Source organism: Fundulus heteroclitus, chromosome 17 (genome assembly GCF_011125445.2).
Source record: "Fundulus heteroclitus isolate FHET01 chromosome 17, MU-UCD_Fhet_4.1, whole genome shotgun sequence".
In the NCBI taxonomy this organism is placed as follows: Eukaryota; Metazoa; Chordata; class Actinopteri; order Cyprinodontiformes; family Fundulidae; genus Fundulus; species Fundulus heteroclitus.
The window spans coordinates 9283630-9305538 of record NC_046377.1 but is presented as its reverse complement, the minus strand read 5'-3'; the positions used below and the strand labels follow the sequence as shown (position 1 = coordinate 9305538).

General features: G+C 42.7%; 1 protein-coding gene across 1 annotated transcript; it reads left to right on the top strand.

Moving 5' to 3' along the window:
* Nucleotides 1–617: 617 nt before the first annotated feature.
* Nucleotides 618–21682, top strand: yaf2 (YY1 associated factor 2). The gene is made up of 4 exons (XM_012853367.3): nucleotides 618–789; nucleotides 1193–1318; nucleotides 19043–19198; nucleotides 19299–21682. Exons 1-4 carry the CDS (start codon nucleotides 764–766, stop codon nucleotides 19549–19551), a joined length of 561 nt encoding a protein of 186 aa, XP_012708821.1. The 5' UTR covers nucleotides 618–763; the 3' UTR covers nucleotides 19552–21682.
* Nucleotides 21683–21909: the final 227 nt, after the last annotated feature.

The following is a 21909-nucleotide window of genomic DNA, read 5'->3' as shown; positions in this document are numbered from 1 at the left end:
ACAGTGACAACCGGTTTGAGAGGATGGTCAAGTACAACCCATTCAAGAGTTTCATGGTGCTGGAATCAACACCCCTTGCTGTGATGCATAAAAAATTAACTGTACTGGTTGGAAATCCTGTTTGGAGCCAAACTTGAACCAGTGACAACATCAGAATGATCTTATCTGGGCTAAAGGGGAAAAAAGGGGACCTAATTGTTGCATAGTGCAGTATATTACAATTTAAGAGCCAATCACCTCCGCACCTCACCTCATTGATGCAGCAATCCATGCAAGAGGAGCTCAAACCGAGTCTTGAGAACATGTATATGCTTTTAGGTGGGCAGACAATTCAAATGTTGCGTTTTAATTTGCTATAAGCCATAAATATTAAAATCAACAAACTCTTTGAATATACCAATCTGTGCACAGTGATAAATAAATATGAGCTCGGCTTTTTAATTGACCAAATAAACGAATTCTCATCTATGTAGACGCACCTGTGATTCGTTTCCGGTAAGATTTTTAAAACGACACACCAGAAAGTATGCTTTTTACAAGGTGTCCGTGAACGCAGCATTATTCATCAAGAGGAATGTCAGCCTCGGGAAATAACCCGGGCTCCGATTGGCCACCTCAAGCCACGTGGCCATTTCCCAAGCGGAGTTTCCACGACAGCTGGAAGCCGAGCGGGTAAAAGGCGCATCGCTTCTTTTCCTGAAATAATCTGAAAAGAACCGGACTTCTGCTCGTCCCAGCTCCTCCAGATAAACCCTTGTCTGGCATGGGCGACAAGCGGAGCCCCACAAGGTAAGCGGCGCGTCCTAAATATTTTTTTAACCAGGGGAGGGGAGCGGACACAGAGGCGAGCCCACGGAGGGGGGGAGGAAAAAAAAAATTGGCTTTTTCTCTTTCGGTCTCTCCCTCTCTCCTTCTCGTGTATGAGCGCGTGCCATGTAACCGCGCGCGGGTGTAAAAAAAAAAAAAAAAAACACAACCCTCATCGGCAATTACAGTGTCAGATCACGGCGCGCGTGCAGATGATGGTTTCCTCAACCGTTTAGGCTTTCATCAGAGGTTCGCGTTCGAAAGCCGAAGTCACTCTTCCTCCCACCCGTCGTTTTTGCTTATGAATGCACTCTCTCTCCACCACCACCCCCCCTTTCTCCCTCTTCTTCTCCCCCCTTCATTTCTATATTTATTGTCTTTAAAGGCCGAAGCGTCAACCGAAGCCCTCCTCCGACGAGGGGTTTTGGGACTGCAGCGTGTGCACCTACAAGAACACGGCAGAGGCTTTTAAGTGCATGATGTGTGATGTGAGGAAGGGGACGTCAACAAGGTAAGGCGTTGGATATGGCGTTACGTTGTATGTGTTTGGTCGGTAGTGGGTCTCCAGGGATGGATATGCTGCCCCCCCCCCTTCCTACAGCAAAAATACACTTGGTCACAATCACCTCTCTCTTATGGCCGCCTTTGCGTTCATAATAAAACAGTAAATGGACATTAGTGACACTTTTTTTTAAGACTTATTCGCGCTATTCCTATTACAAATATGCTCTAGGGGTAGTTAATACTTGTAGGCCACGTGTTTGTTTTCGTGTTTTGTTGTTGTTTTGTCGGCATGGTGGGTTTCTTTGCGGTCAGGCCTACAAAATGGAGAAAGTGGGAGATTCCTGTTCTGTTAAAAAAAAAAAAAAAACAGATTTTTTTATTTTTTTATTTTATTTGACCTACATTTAATCCATTATAGATTGTTGTGAATTCAAACCAAAACAGCTTCTGTTCCTGCTGCAGTCAAGTTTGCATAATTAGGCATTAATATAGTTTTCCTTAACAACCTTATTGCTGGATGACAACCAAATTAAAACATTTATGTTTACATTTTTTTTTTTGGTTTAAAAACATTGACAGCTCTGTCCACATATAGAGGCAAAATTCTGTCGGATCTCGTTTTTTAGCTGTGGGAAAATAGCCACGTTATGTCCCGATCGTTGTGTTACAGCGTTCTTACAGTTTAACGTCCTCTTAACGAGATGCCAGCGTTTCGTCTGGCTTATTAGGCCGTACTCTCTGCCCTTCCCTCGCCTGCGGCTCGCCTGCGGCTGTGCGCTGCTGGTCAGCTGTCTGAAAGAAGGCTTCTACACTTATTGCTTGCTTAAATGGAAGACAGATTTGGCTTTACGGGAATATTTCCATCAAGACTTTAGGAACCCCTTATTATTAAGGTAAATCTGTTTTTAGAACTACATTTAGAAAGCTAACAGTGGCATATCCCCAAATGGGTCGGCTTACTTGCTCACCCTAAAAGGCAGAAAAATACTGAAACTAGAAACATTTTTAAATTCTTTTTTTTTTTTTTTTTTTTCGTTCTGCAATGTTTCTTATGTCAGGCTATCAAGATCCAAGTATGGATGAATAACTATAGATAACATTGTTATAGCTTTAATAATATGTTATGTGGCACCGGTAGTAAAAAAAAAACAAAAAAAAACATTCCAGCTTTTTGGTTTTAAAAATAATCAGTTAGATCACCGTAAGCATTGTTTATGTGCGTAAAAACATTGAAACTGTGGTGGTTTTTCCTTGAGGTTGGACAATCTAATGCCGCTCATCCCTATTCGCTGGTTAGCCAGTACGACTTTCCGCCTGGAGAGCCAGCCTGCAGTCAGCTGTCTGCAACTAGAGTTTTTTTAAAACAGTGTTACCTTAACATTGTGTCATCTCATTAAAATCACTTGAAAGGTAGGAAAGAAATTGCTTAACTGAAACCTTGACATGTCTTCAAAACTCCCCCATGCTTAGAGGGAACAGATAGGAAGATAGCAGCACATTAACAGCGTTAAGGTTCCCAACTAACGCAGCTCTTTCCCCCCCGTCATCAGAAACTGGAAGCAGGAAATCGGGAGTTATTCCTGAGCGGCGGTCTTTGAGAAGGGGGGAAAAACAACACAAAGAAATAAAGGGGAGGAAGTGTAGCGCCGCTCTCCTGCTATGGGACACGGTGTGTTGTTGTTCCATGATCTCCCCTCTTGAGTGAATCACTAATTATGCTCCTCTGCATTAGCACAACTTTCTCCTTGATTATACCATCTAAAACAAGGGGATCTTTAATGGCCTTTGTGGTGGTAATAATTTTTTTTTCTTCTTTTTCTCCGCCGCCTTTGTGCGTTTGTGTGTGTGTTTAATGATTCTGTTTATTTCTTTGTGCGTGTGAGTGGGAGGCTTTGTTGTAAAAAGAGCAGCTGCCAGACAGACAGCCATAGCTCATTACTATGCAACAGCTTAATCAGCCTGCTGTCGGAGGGACACACACACATGCACACACTTGAGCCCAGATGCGCCCATCATGCAAATTTTCAACATGACTGCATGCATATTTGTAGGGTAACACACACACGCACACGCACACATAGAGGCAAAAGAGCCGAAGTGCTGCTGTCGCTGCGTAGAGATCGCTTCATCTCATCGCTTGATCCAGAGTCTCAGGACAACAGACGACGTGACGTCCTTTGTCTCCGTTTATTTTTTCTTCAGGAAGTTGGCAACGACTGAGAGTTTCCCCCTCTAAGCTATGAATGCTAAAGCGGCGTACTTAGAAAATGGCACCGAGAAGCTCTTGCTTAAATGTCAAACTTTGTTTTCCCAACACAAGTGGTGGAAAAAAAAAAAAAAGAAAAGAAACAAACCCGGTAAAGACGTGTGTAAAAAGCTTTTAAAACGCAACATTTAGGAAAATTGGAACCTTTTTTTTTTAATTTGAGTACTTTAAGCCAGTGGGGAGGAAAAGGCTATGTTCAGAAATGATTGTTTTTAGCAAAAAAACGATGGTGGCAGAATTGATGCACCTGTTTTCAAAGCTTTACACGGCCCTCTCGATCACAGCCTGTAAGATTCACGTCTGGGAACTGAGATGGCCATGGAGGAAGGCTGTGTTTCAGTCTAGTTAGTTACCCTATTTTTGCGTTGATTTATATGTTTTTGGATCAAAGTAAAGCTTTTTTTTTTTTCTGATGGAGCATTATAGATTTGTGTGGGGGTGGGAATCGGATACCTCAAAGAGTTTGTGATGTTATGCAGTTTAGCAAGGGCCAGGGAGGCTTTAGAAGTGACGCGGGCCCAAAGCATCACGGATCCTCCTCCGTACCTCCCAGCCAGTTTAAGCAAACGCCACCTTCTACGTTGGCGAAAGTAGGACGGAAATCTGCACAACATTCGCATATTTGCACATTTTGCATCATTACATCTCCATCCAGCATTACAAATGCTGCCGAACTCTTAGTTTCTAAATACATTCTTGCACAAATGCCCTCTGCACAATCAAATTCTGTACATACAAATGTTTTTTTTAAAAATACTCACCTGTACACTGTAACTTTCTCCTGCATTGTTTACATTTCAAGTGTTTACTTTTAAATCACTGCTGTGCATTATACTGTAATTTGATTTTACTGCAATTTACAAGCTGTATGCAACAAAATTTTGTTTTGTACGCACTCTGTGCATACAAAATGACAAATAAAGTTGTCTAAGTCTAAGGAACAAACTTTCTGCCGACATGCCTACCAAACAACCCCACGGCATGCAGATTCCATCTAATGCTTAGTGCAGACACTTTCTGACTCCGAGATGCTACCTATTACTGTGAGCGTTGGAGATTTCTAGATTATCTCCCTTTACCAACCTTTTTCAGTGTGCATTGAGCCCAGATAACACCGGCTCCTCTTCTACAGTAGTGGCCATAAAATGTCTCTGAAATGTCAGTCATACCCCAGGGAAACAAAAGTTTTGGATTCCTAATTAGAGGTTCCTAGCAGCTACTGATTGGTTTAAAAAAAAAAAAAAAAAAAAAAAAGTATGTATTTAACAAAAATGACTCGGGGGGGGCATTTATTTTAAACGGCTTTTTTAGGAGTACCATTATGTGTGAGCACGGGTCATTTTTCATCTAAATTTGGAACCGTATCACCACTAAATGAGTTATTGGTTGGATTTTCTTCTATCAGCACAGGATGGTCACAGCTGAATCTAAAGCTGTCCCTTTAGAGCTAAAGAACCCCAACAATGACTCAGGTGGGTCTCTGAAGGTCTCGTTGGACATAAAACGTTCGTTCTTCCAGCTGAAGAGTTGCAGAAATACGACCAAAAGGGCCGCGCGGCTGCTCGTTACCAAACGCATCAAAAGAGTTGATTTCTCTGCGAGCTCACCGGAGGCTGGACGTAAACGTGAGGCAAGCAGATTTTTTTTTTTATATTATTTACGCAGGGTAACCTACTAAATAAGCACGACTGAGCTGTAGCTGCGACGCAACGGATTCATGTTTGACACGGAGCATAGAGCGCGCGGATGTCAGGAAGAAGCCCCTCACAGCGGCTAATGGGACTTTAAATCAGCTTATCAGACACTAACGGCACGAGGCCGACGCACTAAATGCCCTGAATACGACATAAAAGCGTTTGCTGGTAGACTTTTTAGTCCGGACATTGGGATAAATGTTTGATGAAGACGCTGCTTGGCACATCCTGCAGCCTGGATTCCAGCGGTGTGCAGGAAGATGATCAGCTACAGGGGGTCCAAAGCCGTCAGCTGACTGAAGGCAGCGTGTCGAGTCTGGGATGCCGGCTGCATACTAGCAAAGGCCGCGTCAGCAGAACCAGACGCCCTTATCGTAGGCGATGGTGTCTGCAGACGACAGTCGGACTAAGTGGGAACTGGCTGATGTTTCGCTAATGCTGTCAGCAGCTCCGATTAACGAAACGCAACCTGCTCGCATGCAGAGAGTCTTGGCGTCGATACCCACTGGATTCTGTTTGAAGACATTTGCGTGTCGCTGAAAATCTGACACATTTCCGTCTGCGGCTGCAGATAGACAGAATGCAAACCTTTTTTTAGGGTTCACCTCTACCAAACGTGCGCTTTTAAACGTTTTGCCCCCCTTTTCTTTGCAAAAATAGCTCAATGTCAGTGAGAATGAACGAAGAGCACCAGGTGTGGAGCAACTCTAAGACTTAAGAGACGCCTCCCCACAGCATGATACTGCCACCACCATGTTTCAATGCATGGTTGGCGTTTATTTCTTCTGGTGGAGGAAAATCAGTGTCTGACTTTGCAAAATGTGGATTTCTGCTCTCATCTGACCAGAGCTCCTCCTCCCAACTCTCCCCTGTCCTTTACTTGGCTCGTGGTAATGTCCAAGCGGGACCTCTTATGGAAGAACTGCTGTATGCCTGCATCGATCAACCACTCACTGTGTGTTTGTCAGGTGACTTCTGAAGGTTATTGTTTGGAGTATCAAGAGTAAAGGGGACTGAAAACCAGGAGTCGTTCTCCTTAATAAGCTGCTCTGCGTCGGTCGCTATAAAGCACGTTGAAACTCGTGACAGTAATGCGACAAAATGCCCAAAAAAAAAAGGTTTTAGGGGTATGAATACTTATGCGGCGCACTGTAATCCTGGCGCTATATTTGAAACTGTAGAGATGTGACACGCTGCAAACCAAATGCAGCAATTTTTTTTTCTTCATATTAACATAGTAAAATACATCGCTCGTCTGCTGCCAGCTAATCAAAGGAGTCGCGGAGGAGATGCCATATGAGGCACTCTCATTATATTACAGGTCTGCTGAGAAAAAGGCGAGGTATTTGCTCTTCCTGGAAGTGTTTGGGCTCAGTCCCAGCCTTTGGGAGCAGACGTTGAGCGTGGAGGTCGTGGCGCAGTGGTTGCTGTTGCTGTTTCATAAGCGAAGGTCCGAGGTAACAAGTTGGTTTTCCCTGCAGCAGCAGAAACGGCGAGACACCAAAGGGTGATGCCCGCGCAACCAGTATAACCTGTTCCGGTGCCTCTAAGTATTTAAGGGAAGCTACCTAACGTTCTCTGGCCGGATGATTGGAATTTTGACTAAATGCGGCCCGAGCGCTGCCGACAGACAGCCGTGAAGCCTAAATCCCTCCTTGACTACACGCTACAGGGCGTGATAACCTTCTCTGGCGTCGACCTCACCTGTAACGTCTCCCTGAGCTGACAAGTCAGAGCCGCCAGGGATCCGCGGCACGTTTTCAGATCCTGTTTTCGCGACATGACGGCCTCACTCTGCAGGTCAGGACAGTGAGCCTGATCGTTTTCCCGTTAGTCCTCTCCCGTTTGAGCTCATCCCTCTCTCTCTCTCTCCGCATTTTCTGTTTGCTCCTCTTTTTTTCCCTGCCACCTTCGCCCCCAGGAGTCGAACTGAACCTCAGGCGTCTTTTCTGACAGGATGACTGACTGATATGAAGGTTTTCCATGAGCTCCACCTAAACAAGCCTGGGCTATTCTGGCTGACTGGGAAACTGTCGTTTGGCTGCTTTTAGAAGTCGTTTCCAAAAGCTCACCCACGCAGTCAGTATGCGAGGGCAAAAAAAAAAAAAAAAAAAGGCAAAGTAACTTGTTTGTCTCGTTCATTTTCTCCTTATTAACATCTGGGATCATTAATTCGAGGCGACCTCTTCGTAAGGCCTTGTTTTGATGCTGGAAAAACCTATTAGATGCTCATTTAACGAACACCCAACAAAAGTTCAGCGCATCAGAGTAAAGCCCTTTGATTTTTGCTCCATCTGCAAACAAATCTTGCCTCTAAGAATATAGCAGATTGTGTTGGTTTGCGTTTCAGCTAAATCCTGAATAATACACGTAGTGTTAAAAAACAGCCCACTCCACTAAAAGTACTTTATACTGTACTTGTTAAAGGCCGGTTCCCTTTTTTTCATGAACAAATCGCACTCAAACAATCCTAACTCAAGATGTTTTCCATCTTCATTTATATGTGCAACCTCGTAATTGATAGAGAAACCTGCACCTTTTTGGTTTTTAGCAAATTTTTCGACTGATTTCTTTTGGGCCATTCATCTTCAAGGTTTTAGAGGACGCGGTCTTTAATCTGTTGAAAATGTTCCAAAATCTCCAGCTTGAACCCACGGCATCGCAAAGAAGCAGCTCTTTAGCACGTTCCGAACTTTTGCCAAGAATCGGCTCTTGTAGCTCTGCCTCCCACGTTCTTTGGGAGTTCGCTGTACCGTCGTACAGCATTACCCTTTACTCTTTTCTTTCATACATGCGTTTGTAGCATACGTGGCTGATTTTTGAAAAACAATCTGAAATTCACTGCCGTATTGACAACCTCTAGGTCTAGCTGCCCCCAAGCTAAATGCTAACCGTTTAGCTGAGCCTTCGCTCCGCACCGATGAGGGGAAATCGGAGATCAGTGGAAACTTCTCAAACTACCACTGTGGTCTTCAGTGCCCCCTTTTCCTCGTTTATTTCTGCTCCTACAAGAACAAATCCCAGTGGGACTTTTGATGCGTCTTTTCAGTCTGTGAACTGGTGTCGTAGCGTCAGGTTTTTAGCAACTTTTACTCGTAGCTAAGGTCAAAGTCTTTCTTCCACAAGACCCGTTGGGCGATCCACGCTTCCATATTTTCATAACTAAATTTACGACGATGGATTTTACCCCTGAACCGATCAGTCATCGACACACTGGTGCCGAAGTAGACGCTGGATTTTTGGATGTGCGTCTTAACGGTGTACATAAAACAAACCAATCAGGAGCCCGTTATTTTCAAGGTGCATTTTTTTCTTTCCTCCCCTGTGTGATTCCACCAGGCAGTTTGGTTGGTTTGAGCATGCAAAGCAGGGCAAAAGTGCACGATTTATTAAACGTTTTTGTTCCGCGTGAAAAGGACTATGGGTGCTTGTCCGTTCGGCAAAATGTTTACAGTAAATTAGAGAGCAGAGCATTGGTCTGCTCTCTTTAATTACAGGGATTGATGCTTTGCCCCTCAGGCTGATGTGTTAAATGTTTATGTGTGTAAAATGTTCTCTTTCTCTGAAAATGAAAGTAATCCCATAAGATAATAGTCTATTTTACTGAGCTGCATCTTTATTTCGTCACCGGGAAAGCTGTATTCATGCCACAACCCACGGTTTTCCCCATTTGTGTGTGACTTTTTTTTTTTCTTCGCCCTAATTACTCAGAACTGTGAAACTAGCAAAGAACGACGCCTCGGATAGAGTCGCATCTTTTCATCCCCTTAGGTGCCTGTAAATTCCTTGGTTTGTTTTCATTGTGCCGCGCCGCTTCTGAGGCTCAAGTCATCGAGGAACGACAGCGTTATTAAACACTTCCACTTCTCTTTTGTGCCGCCTTTCTCCGCACATAAATGGCCGCCGTGATTACATTTTCTGCTAAGTGTCGCAGATGGGTCGTTAGTGTGGGCTCCCGGCATTAGCGCCCGCGCGTTGTACTGACAGCGAGCGTACGCCTCGGACAATGGGGCTAGCTGTTATCGCATCAGCGCAGCTCGGAAATTACGGCGGCCCGATAAGCCTGTAATCAGCGATTATGACACTGATGCACGACGCCTGGTATGTTTGTGCAGGCAGGCGATGGTGTGCAGCAAAGTGCGGTCAGTGGGCTGCGGAAGGTGTCATAAACCAAAGGACGCAGAGAGCCATCTGTCTGTATCACACTCACACACACACACACACACACAAAATGGTAGCGTGTACAGGCAGGAAAAGTCATTAATTACTGGGTTGGAGGAGCTCCCAGGACCTGCAAAAAAAAACAAAAAAAGAAACACACACACACACAGAGACAGACACGTACACCCTGATTGACGGCGATCAGCCGGGCGTAAAATGCGCTCTTTCACAATCATCGCCGAATGGCGAGATGAGATTTCCTTCTAACTAACTGCCCACCCTGCTGCATGCGCGTACAGGCAGACAGGCCGCCGTTCCTCGGCCTGTTTGTTCGTCACACCAGCGTAGCCAACAGCTAGTGGCTGATATCGGAAACCTTTGCAGATTTCCGTAGAGCCACGCTTTAGATCCAAGTCATCAGCAGATCAACAGCTTATAAAAGGATAAAACACTTTATTACATATTACACATATTATTAGCGGTATCTTGTCTAGCGTTTGGCCAAACAGGGAAGTGATTCTTTAATGATTTGTTTCTCTAAATGAGGACTCAGGGGTTTTGCCGATACGTTTGTCATATTGTAATCAATCAAGTGTTTTGTTCTTAACCAGAAATAAGCCTGTGCCTTGAAAAAAAATCTTGCCGTTGCGTGGTAAATGGTGAAGGGCTTGTATAGAGCGTTATCGAGTCCGACGAACCCCAAAGCGCTTCACACTACTGTCATTCCCACATTGTCACTCTGACGGTGGTGAGCTGTGCTGGTAGCCACAGCTGCCCTGGAGCAGACAATACAACGGCGCCGGTATCAACAATGGTATTGGGTATTATTCCTGGTATCGGTATGGAATTAGAAATTTTAGCATCATGACAATCCTACTCTTCTTTTACAGGGTTAAGTGTTTTACTTCCAGTTGAATGACTGAAGCAAACCTGCATATATTGATCATTTACAACGGATATAATGGGGGGAAAAACACTTGCAGGTTGCTTTAAGTTTTCTCATTTACAAAGAAAGGAACAGACTCCTACTTTTCTTTTTTTTATTGTACATCCATTTATGTGGAGAGAACAAAGATTAATCAAAAATCTGTTTAAATGTCAACTTGATGTGCATCTTAGGCTACGTTCACACTGCAGGCCTTGATGCTCAATTCCGATTTTTTATTTTTTTATTTATTTATTTATTTATATATTTTTTGGTGAAATCAGATTTTTTTGCCTGTCCGCTCACATTTCCAAATATATGTGACTGGTATGTGATCTCCTGTGTGAACTGCATTCATACACCTAAGTATCCCGCATGCGCAGTAGAGGACGCGATGACGTCACACGTAGCAAGCGTGCTCATTGTTTGCGGGGGTAAACATGGATCGTAATGCTGCGGCGTATCTTGCGTTCTTTAAGTTATTCTCCAACCGGAGCCAGCACATTACCAACGCAATCTTTTTAAGAAGATCGAAAAGGAAGAGCCAAATTTTAGTGATGCCAGCGGCTTTACTGATACAGACTTCATTAAAAATTTTCGAATGACAAAGGCAACCTTTATGTGCGTCTGAACGGATCTCTTCAGCGCTCTAATGTAAAAATGCACATCTTCAGCGGCCATGGCAGCGAGTAAACACGTTGTCGTCGGGCTGTTTTGACTTGCAATATGTGCTTGTTACCACACAATAGCCAACCTCCTTTTTTTTTTTTTTTGCCAACCTCTTTGGCATAGCCAGGTCCACCATTAGTGACGTTTGTCGAGTATCGGTGACGTACAGGTCGGATAAATGCGACCCGGCCGTACAGACACAGGTTGCATTTTGAAAAGATCAGATACGTATCGGATTCAGGACCACATATCCAAGCCACCCGGGTCGCGTTTGAAAAAAATCTGATCTGTGTTCAGACTGTCATGAAAAGATCAGATACAGGTCGCATATGGGCAAAAAAAATCAGAATTGGGTCACTTCAGGCCGCAGCGTGAACGTAGCCTTAGTGAAATAAGCATCCTACCCCCCTACAACCTAGCATTTACAGACCGGTGACGTGTATTTATGCTAATCTCACTTTATCCTGGGTCCATAGTTATATTTGCGCACAATAACATAACTATTAAAGAATAAACAAACATTACCAAGCGTCACTATTATTGGTCCCTTTTTTTAAAATAAAATCCACTTGATTGAGGCACAATGCAACCAAGGTTGTGCAATTATGTCCTGTAATGCTTTTGTCTGAACAAAAAGTTAAATTAAACGTCGTTATTTACCGGTTTATACTCGGCGTAAAGCACCAATAAGGGGTTTGAGCTGTTGAGAAATCATCACGCTGATCACGTACCGGTTTAGGCATGAGGAAAAGAATAGTTTAGGCTGCTCTCAAAGCAGGAGGAGAGGCTCTGTGTGCGCAGCTATTAGTCAAGTGAGCACGTGGAGGATATTCTCCTTTGTTATGCATATTTTTTCAACTCCGCCATATGAGGTTGAATGCTCATTTGATCTAAGCTTTTCAAATGATGTGTGTTTTTGGAGCAATATTTAGACAGCTTCTATTTCCCATGTGAAATGGGCAAAAACCAAGTACAAAAAAAAAAAACATATGAATGTGCTAGTTGGACCTTTTCAGGTTGAAGACCGACTCAATTTGAAGTCACAGACCTACTGGCAGTTTTTAGAAGAGGTGGGACAGGAACACGTCTGCAACTTTCAGGAAGACGATCAATTTTATCCAAGACGATGCTCCGTCGTATGACTCGCAAGTGAAGTGCTTCCAGATGACATTGACTCCTGCTCTAAACCTCATGGAGAGATTTTTGGCCCTTTTTTAAGCAGCAGGTTCACAGATAAGAAGAACAATACACCTCTCTGAACAGTAACCGAGAGGCTAAATCCATTTCTTCTATCCAAACCTCACAGGCAAGTCCAGAAATCTGGCAAACGACATCATAATGGTAGAGGCACGATCTGATTTTATGAAGAAGGAGCCTTTTTTCATCAGTGTCTATTCAGTTCAGATGTTTTCACTTTGGTTTCATCAATTTTTGCCCCTCTAATTTATCATTTAGGTTTTTGAGCATCCTCCGCTTCCAGAAACAAAGACTGGCATATTTTGGCCTTTAAATGGTTGTTGAAAATAATAATTTTGAAAAAGCCGATTTATTTATTTTTTATCTCTGGTTCTTGAACTGTACTCAGTAGTGGCGCCAAATAAAACATTGACATTTTTAGTCATTAACAAAATCTGTTGTAAACGATCAGTTTAATATAGAATAATGTTCAGAAGAACAGACGCCGCTGACGTCTGCCCAGCTAGTAGACGCTCCCGACTCTGCGGGAGCCTTTAGTGCAGCCGTCCTCACAAACTGGGTCGTTCACAGAACGCAGATACGTTAACCGAGGCGGGTAAAAATCTCTCCCCCTAGGAGAGTGGTCTGCGCGGGAGTGGGAGTTTACCTGCGTGCTAACACACGTGACTCTGAGCTAAAAGTAGAGGAGCGACAACTCGGCTTAGGAGACACACTAAAGCAGGGGTGTCCAAAGTGTGGCCCAGGGGCCTTTTGTGGCTGGTTCAGATGCAGTTTAAAAATTAATTTAGTCCAGAATATATGCAGCCAAATTAAAATCAACTTAAAAGGAAAAACGTGAGAAACAGTTCACAATTTATAAAGCAAGAGTTTAGCATGGACGAGTCAACGTTCTTGTTGCTGAGATTACACTAAAGATATCTAGAGAAAAGGATAATGTTTCATTAAAACATATAGTGGATTTAAGATGTAAACTTTTATTTATGAAAAAAAAAAAAGTTTTGTGACAAAAAAAAAGTTTACACACCACTGCACTAAAGGCTCCCGCACACGCTGTCGTACCGCGCTGACTCTCCGCGGACATTTTAGCCTTCGCTGTGGAGCGCGCCTACTGCCAAAACTTCTTGTGACAAATCCCTGCATTTCCCACAGCAGGCGTGTAGAATGGTAGGGGAAAACACCGTACACCAAAAAAATAAAAAGGAACAAACCACAATATTTGCACAACGGATTGGCTAATATACCATACCATTGTTGACCTGTCTACACACAAACCTGTTTATGGAAACTGTATTCAGGAAATACTGGCTCTCATTTTGAAGGCGACTGTCATTATTCATAAATATAAGCCACAGGACTGTTTGAAACACAATCTCTATACTTTGCATGCCAGCAAGGTAGTCAGGCTGTTGAAGTGAGTCGTATGGCAGCAGATGAACCGCATCTGACCTGGGTGATGGTGCACAAAGGCCACAAAGAGTGCTAAAAGCAGTGCTGTCACAACTACCAGGAAAATAACGCTACTGCTCATTTCTTTGTGAACAAATTCACAAAACGATGCGAGGATGACGTTTTTATGTCGCTCGCCGTATGTGTCGAAGTTTAAACGTTCGTCAACTTAATCATCGTAGCATCGCAAAGGCTCAGATATCATAAAATACACTTAAAAAATGGACGGAGTCTGCTAAACGCAGATACGCACACTGTTTATAAGCCAGCCAGCGCCAATAAAGTTACCATCTGTTTCCAGCCCAGGCCATTAGTGGAGGAAGAGTGTGAGGTCAGCGAGTGCAGAGAGAGGGGGGGGGGTGGAGGAGTGTGAAAGACCACGCTAGGAAGATACTGATGGATGGTATGTGCGTGTGTTTGTGTGCAACATATTAAGGAACAGGTCAGCCAGAGTTCCCCGTCAGTTAGGGGTCCGCTTTTTTTTTCCGTGTGTTTGTTGTAAGGTTAAAGCAAGCTGGTCTCTAACTAGCTCCTTATTCTACAGTGAGCCCTTGTTTTAATCTAATGAACTACAGATCACATTTATGATTTAGCATTCAACAAATCGCCCTTCGGAGTCTCTTCTCCTAGCATCCTAATTTTCCCGTGTTTGGGATTTCTTTAACTGCTGCAGAATAGATAGACGGCACGAATGGAGCAGATCTTGGCTCCTGCCACTCACCCAGTGTTAATGTCAAAGAGCTGCTAGCATTATGTGCTGAAATTATTTTTGGAATCAATAAACTCTCTTACAGACTCCCGGTCAGCATTCAGAGAGATAGTGATAAGGCTATCAGTGAAAAGATGGAACATAATACATTGAATTTTACAAATGAAAATATCAGTCTCAGTTATTGATCATGAGTTGTATGATATCATTAACTGTCTAGAGAAACTGGCCCAGCATGGTTCATTTTCCACGTAGAACTAGTAACTCTTCTTATGGAGGTAAAGCAGGTACAGAAGCTCTGTCCAGATTTTATAAAATTACAGATTTTTTTTCCTGACAGCTGTGTTTATTATAGATCATAACATAGCATGAGTGGATTATAAGAAGAAAATGTTGCATTATGTAACTTTTTTTTCGTTTTATACTGATGTGTTGGATTTACAACTCTGCATTTATTTTTAATGAGTAATAACTATATGTTCTACATCACAGAACTATGTTGAATATAGTAATACTTTTAAAAGTTTTTATATATTTTGACATGACTTAACATTTAAACAAAAAGAAGGGATCTGGGAACTGCGTTCAGAACGATCCCACTTTCCCGTTTTCCCTCATTTCATAACGGTGGCGTGGGGTTGGTTTCCACATTCGGCATAAATTCATCGTTTTAAACACCCTTCTAGATCTCAACGTGGAGCCAACCAAATGTCTCAGTATGTTCAGGTGAGGACCCCAGCCAGGAGAGGGACTGAGTTAAACAGCGAATCATTGAGCCAGGTGCACTTTCTATGGAAAGAAAGTAGCTTCGTCAACATGTTTGCCCAGAAGGGATACAACTTAACAAAGAAGAACCAACCATGTGTACCTTCTATGGGAATAAAAAAAGAGAATAAAAATGATGCATAAATGAAGAGGCTATAAAATATATAAAATAAATAAAGCATGGTTCAGGGTGCTCCCATTTACTGCATTAATGACCAGAAGCAACTGACTTAATGGGTAACTATTTACAGTAAACTACATTATTTGAACACAAAAAAGGCACTCCCTTTTTTTCATTGTCTGCTTTTTCCATCGTTGAAGGAATATTGAATGTAAAGGAGGCAGAAAACTCTAAACAGCTCCAAATAAAAGACTTTAGGGCATCTATCTTTAGTTCAACAAGGACGTCAGCAGTTTTGCTGCATCTTGCTGACAAGACAGACATATTAGAGCATCTCGCTATCTCCTTTCCATCAGACAAGTTATGTAGGCCAAGAGACCCATTTGCATTTCAGTCTACCCCTGCTAACACCAAATTTGGTTCTCTGAAGACACCGATAAGTCTGGAAAAAAAAGGCTAGAGAGAGTCTTTTTGAAGCTGGGTCCAATTTAGGTCACCCCAGAATCGTTAAACAACAATTACCCCCCCACCGAAGGAGACAGCTGACCACATATTCCCTCATTTTTAAGGAAATCAGCCACAAGCCGCTACATTGAGTCAAATGGGCCACAGAGACTCATTTTGGCAAAAATCTGTCGTTGGCCTCTTAAATACTTGTCCAAATGGTCAGACTCTGCAGATGGTTTCGACTACTCTGTGTTACCAGCCTTATGATTAAATTTGGCAACCGCAAATTGCCATCTATTTTTCATGGAGCAAGAGTCTGCAGATTTTTCTTTTGAAAGAGCTTTATAAAGTCACTTTAAAAAGGATCTTTAAACCTGGTGCAGATGGATGCATCTAACAAGCTCAGATGACAGAATCTTGTTAATTGTAAAGAACCATCGTTCAAGTAAGTTTTTAGTTGTAAATATTATGTCTGAATACAAAAAGTCTGGCTAACAGTGTTTCACCTGCTCTCTGTGCACTACTGTCTCTATATGCAACCGTCTGTATGCATGTTTGCATCCATAAATGCACATCAGTGGACAATTTACCATCTTTTAAATGACACTACTCATTTTCAGCATGGGACATTGTGGGAGACAATGAGATACACAAAGAAAGCAAAAGGAGCTGCTATAGTTACTTATCACTTTCCATCAAACAATCTATATTTTTTTAAATTTTGTTTTTTAGAGGTAACAATATAATTTCTACTCTTGTGTGTTTTGGGAACAATTTATTTCATATTTATATGAAATTAATATTTTTCATATTTTGATTGTTTTTGTAATTTAACAGTTAAGTATTTTGCTTTTTTTTTTAAATTATTCATTGAAAATGTTTAATACAGTACTTTTTGAAACACAAGAAGCTGTGTTGCCTTGTACCGTTTAAACAGACAAAACAAATATTCCTGTCTGTGCATTTCTCTTTACATCGCTGCCTTGTGAAGCTTTTGCTTCACTTCAGAGCAGTCTGTTTGTTTAAAGATTTGCCTAAACCTTGGCCCCTCAATCAGCGTTTCTTTGGAAACCGCCAACTGACAATGCAAGTATTGCAGAAAACAAGGGACTCTGTGGTGGATTCAAGGCACAACTTGTAGATTAGGAAGCCTACAGTGATCTTAAAATGGACGTCTGTAGCCTTCCACTTTATAAATACATGTCACAAATGTATATGGACAAAAAATATCAAAGCATCCTTTCATTTTAATTTTGAAGACCTATAAGTGTAATGGGCTTTTCTATGTAAACTACTACTACGTTAGGATAAAGGAAACTAAAGTAGAGGCTGTTAGCACAGGTTATTTATAGAGGCTGGAAAGTGTGAAGGTAACTGAATCAACGTTGTTTTTAGAGATGCCCAGATCGGATATCGGCTCTGATATTGAGTAATTAGCTGGGTCGGATTTCGGATGAATGACACTGATCCAGCATTCATTTCCTTTTATTTTTTATGAATATCATACGCAGCAATACAGTTACAGTGATCACTTCACTTCTATGTTTGCAACGGGGGGTTGCACCATGACGCAGAAGACGCCTAATGATGAGCAAACACAGAGCAACATGTAGTAAGCGCCGGAGCGAGCCAAGTCTGCTGTTTGGAAACATTTCAAACTTGATACGCCAACAAGTCCGACTGCAACATGCGATATTAAAAAGTAAAACGTTACTTGCTGTAGTAGCTCCTTTAGTGGCTTCATCAAAAAGAAAAATGCAGATAAGTAGATGAGCCAGTTTTACAGTCTATACAACAAAAGCCTAGTCTTAAAAGTAGACAGGGTGTCTGTCTCATAGACTAAAAGTGGGAGTTGATTCCACAGGAGAAGAGCCTGATAGCTAAAGGATCTGCCTCCCATTCTACTTTTAGACACTCTAAAACCCGCAGTCTAAGAATGACGTATTCTTTTAGGAATATATGGAACAATCAAATCTCTGATGTATGATGGAGCTTTGGGCTTTATGTGTGCAAAGAACTTTTAGTTTTATGCGGGATTTAACAGGAAGCTAAAACAGGAGATATATGATTTCTTTAATTTTAATCAGAATTCAGCTGATCAGCTGAAGACTTTTAACCACCCTTCCTAGATGTCCTGGTAGTAAAGAATTACAATAGTTCAGCCTGCATGGACCAGTTTTTCAGCATCACTTCTGGACAGGATATTTCTAACTTTAGCAATAGTCTAGATGTAAGAGAAAGAAATCCTAGAATCCTGTTTAATGTGAGATATAAATGACATGTCCTGATCAAATCCGTTAACAAGGTTCTTACTTTGTTACCGGTAGCCTATTTAATTCCATCAAAACTGACTAAGCAGTATCTTTTTTAAAAGACTCTGGTCAAAAGATGTAAACTTCTCGTCTGAATTTTAAAGCAGAAACTTTAAAGTCATCTTGGTTTTTGTCTTTAAGACATGGCCGTAGTCTATAAATTGAAGAGATTTTTCAGGATTTTTGCATAAATATAGCTGATTATCATTAGCATAACAGTGGAAATTTACCTCGTACTGTCTGAGTATTTTACCAGTTTGAAGCATATACACTGTAGAGTAAAGACAATTGGCCCAAACACTAAACCCTGTGGTATGCCATAAGTGAAAATGATCATTGACGTGAACATAATGGAATATGCCAAACCAATAAGACTTTAACAAGCCTAGAGCTTTTCCCTTAAGCCCTACAAGTATGGTCAAATCTTTAAGAGAATATAATGATTGACTGTATCAAATGAAGCACTGAGATCTAACAGGACAAGTACAGACCCAAGTCTATTATCTGAGGCCATGAGAATATCATTAGTGACCTTCACCAGAGCTGTTTCAAGGCTACGATGAGCTCTGATGCCTGGCCAAAACTCTTCAAATAGGTCATTACTGCGTAAATGCTCACAAATTAATGAGCAACTGTTTTTTCAATAACTTTAGATAAGAAAGAGTAGGTTTCTGTAGTAAAGGGTAAAATAAAATGGAAATAAAATTTGCTATAGCATATTTGCATTACCCTAAACCCATTTTATCCTACATGTATCTCTCTAAGAGTGTTGAAATACCTCTGCAGGAATTTGATCAGCCTCTTAAATTCTTTTTTTTGGTGCCATTTGGAGCTGATGTTAAAACACTCTGGCGGTGTACAGCTCTTTATAGCGGTAGGCTATTAGCAGTAGGCCAGCGAGAGGTGATTTTGTACTCTCTGTGATTTTCCTCGTCATTAATCTGCCGCACTCGTCTCTCCTCTCGCCGCCGCTTCATGACTCTCTTTGCCGCCTACCCACCCACCTCCGGCTGGATCAGGAAGCCTCGTCCTGTCTCCCAGCTCGTCTCTCAGCAGCAAGTAACGCAGCAGTTTGTTCTACCGTCGCAGCCCAAAAAGGAGAAGAAGGAGAGGGTCGAGAGGGACAAGAGTGAAAGAGAGCCGGCGCCTAAGAAGAACAGTCACAAGAAGATGAGGTAAACGAGCCAATTCAGGTTTCAAGGGTCAGTGTGAGACAGAAAACCAGAATATGTACTGTTGACTGTAGCACTCTGTTTTTTTTCTACCCCTTATTAGGCCAAGATTAAAAAACATCGACCGGAGCAGTGCCCAGCACCTGGAGGTGACGGTTGGAGACCTGACGGTCATCATAACGGACTTTAAGGAGAAGGCCAAGCCCTCAGCCACCTCCGCTCCTTCCTCCAGCTCCGCTTCGTCGGCGGACCATCACAGCCAGAACGGCTCCGGCTCGGAGAACACGGAAAAGGGCCTTCCCCACTCTTCCCTATCCCGAGGAGAGGGGAGCTCAGTCAACGGAGAGTCCCACTGATTCTCCTCACAGCTCACTGGCAGCCTGCATCTAAGGGCCCGGTCCACTGTCACGGGTGGAAAAACTTTTTTGGGGGGGGAGGGGTGATTATCTCCAGAAGATATTGTTTTTGAAAGGTAAGGTATTTGTGGCGTTTAGGAAACTGAACGATCCTCCACAACGTTACGAAGACATGTTTTGCTGAACTGACTAAAGTCCGCTGCTAGAATATGGACTTCTGAAAAGTTTGGTCCTAATTAAGGAACTTCTTATGAAAAAACTATTGGGACAAACTTTGGACAGAGTACTCGGATCACCTTGAGTTGAGATTTGAAATTTCCTCTAAAGCAATGCACAGTCTTACTGTTGCCATCAGCATCGTCAGCAGCGTCTCCGACCCCTACCTGGAGATTTTCTGTTTAGCGCCTGCTTTCACAGCGTCTGTCCAGCGGACTGTCAAACCCTGCAGCAAACTTTTACTGCTGATCTGGAAAGCTTCTTCTTCTTTTGACCACATGGGTTCGTTTGCATACTGGAGCGGGTTGGGTAACGAAAGCATGACTGAACACGCAAAACGTCGCCCGGCTGAACGTTGCGCCGGTTCAACAAGGTAACACCCGTTGTGGTGCTGAAACGTGTTGCAAATAATCCGCTTCTGTGTCTCGGTCATTCGTTTTTGGGGATCAGTCTTTGTTTTCGACAGAGTCATTACAAAGTGATGTGTGCAATAAAAACTCAAGCAAGGAACAGCCTTCACCTGCCACATTAAGACCAAAAGTACCTTAGTACTTTTAGTACGTTCCACTCATCATGGACATGAATGTCACACAGATTCTTAGCTTGTAGTGATCATAAAACTTAATTATGTTTAAAAAGCAAAAGCAGTGTACGCAGATTTCAATTTAGCGTGGGATTTCACCACATCTGGTCATAGATACACGTACAGGTTCAAATATATACATACAACCGCTCTAATATTCAGCTAGATGAGCTTTAGCAAGTTGTTTTTTGTCAACTTCAGCAAGCCTCTGCTATAAATCGCTCTGGGTGTGGGTGTTTGACCAGTCCTATCGGAAATAATGCATTTATTTCAAATGAAATGCATTATATCATTTGAAATGAAGTAATGCTGCCGGGGATCCAGCTTTGAAGCCTTAGCCCGTTCCCCAGGCGTCACGTTGGCCTGTTTTATCCACTCCAGAAGCACGTTTGGTGTGTTTGCAGCCATTGCCTGTTGTGTTGGAACAGTCACTTGTGTGCTTTAAACCTCCATAGCTGTTGATTTGAGGTGAGGTTGAAGTATTTGGAGGCAGTCCTCCTCCTTGCAATGGGCCAGTCCCACCAGCAGTGAAATATAAGGTAAGAGATTCCTTTATTCTCCCACAATGGGGGAATACCGACTCTCACCATGATGCTGCCACCACCACGGTAGACTTTTCTCCCATCTGAAGCCCTGATATTGACTCCTCCAAACTTACTTATTGTCATGTCACAGAAAGTTTTTTTTTTTTCTCTTAAACAATAAAACTTTTTTTTCCCCCTAGAAAGCATTTGGCTTGTCTAAGTGGATTGAACCAAAATGACACCTTTAAGTAGACTGAGACTTGCAGCAGGACAATTTTCTGCTGAAACCTGTCCTGACAGCACAATGAGACACACACACCAGCCTCGACCTTGTTGAACATGTTTAGACTGAGCTTAAAAGCCTGTTGCGTGGCTGCAGGCCAACTAAATTCAATTAACTCCAAATCCCGACAGCTGCAGAAAGGGCGTGGTCCAACTCGCAGGGCATCATTGCACGAACGCCGGCGCCGGCCTATGCCTATATTTGAACCTGTACGTATTATTTTTGTAGATCATAGAAAGCGCACCATAGATTTCAGCTCGTGCGCCTGGTCCTCGTCATAGAATTTGGGTCATTGTTATCCCCCAGGGAAAAGGAATTGTTGAAAGAAAGCATTAAGAGCTCCAAGCCAATGTTAACATTCACACCTGCATACGATGAGTGGACGGCAGCGTGTCACAGCAGCTTCCTGCTTCACGGCGGAGGCGGTTCCCTGACGTCAGCCTCCCTCGGCACCATGACGGCCCTCATGGATGCGTAGGGAATGTGGCGAACGGCCGAGGTGCTGCCTTGGCCTCTGTTTCACAGAAAAAAAAAAAACGGAACTAAAGGTAATCTTGAAATGAGTGGATTTGTCCTTGATTTGAGCGGGTAAATAAGGTTATCTTTCACTGGAATGAGTATTTTGACCCCTAAAAAAAAAAACGATAATCAGGCAAACTGCACTTGAAAGAAGATGATTTGTTCCCGTTTTACGTGCAAACATCTTTTTCCATTGGCAGATCATTTAAACTTGCCTGCTCAAATCGAGGAAC

What these genes read in the sequence shown, in the direction of transcription:
- yaf2 (XM_012853367.3), top strand. Translation starts at nt 764, where the DNA reads ATGGGCGACAAGCGGAGCCCCACAAG. An exon ending in AGGAAGGGGACGTCAACAAG is followed by an intron (nt 1,319 to 19,042) that starts GTAAGGCGTTGG and finishes CGGCTGGATCAG; the next exon opens with GAAGCCTCGTCCTGTCTCCC. An exon ending in AACAGTCACAAGAAGATGAG is followed by an intron (nt 19,199 to 19,298) that starts GTAAACGAGCCA and finishes ACCCCTTATTAG; the next exon opens with GCCAAGATTAAAAAACATCG.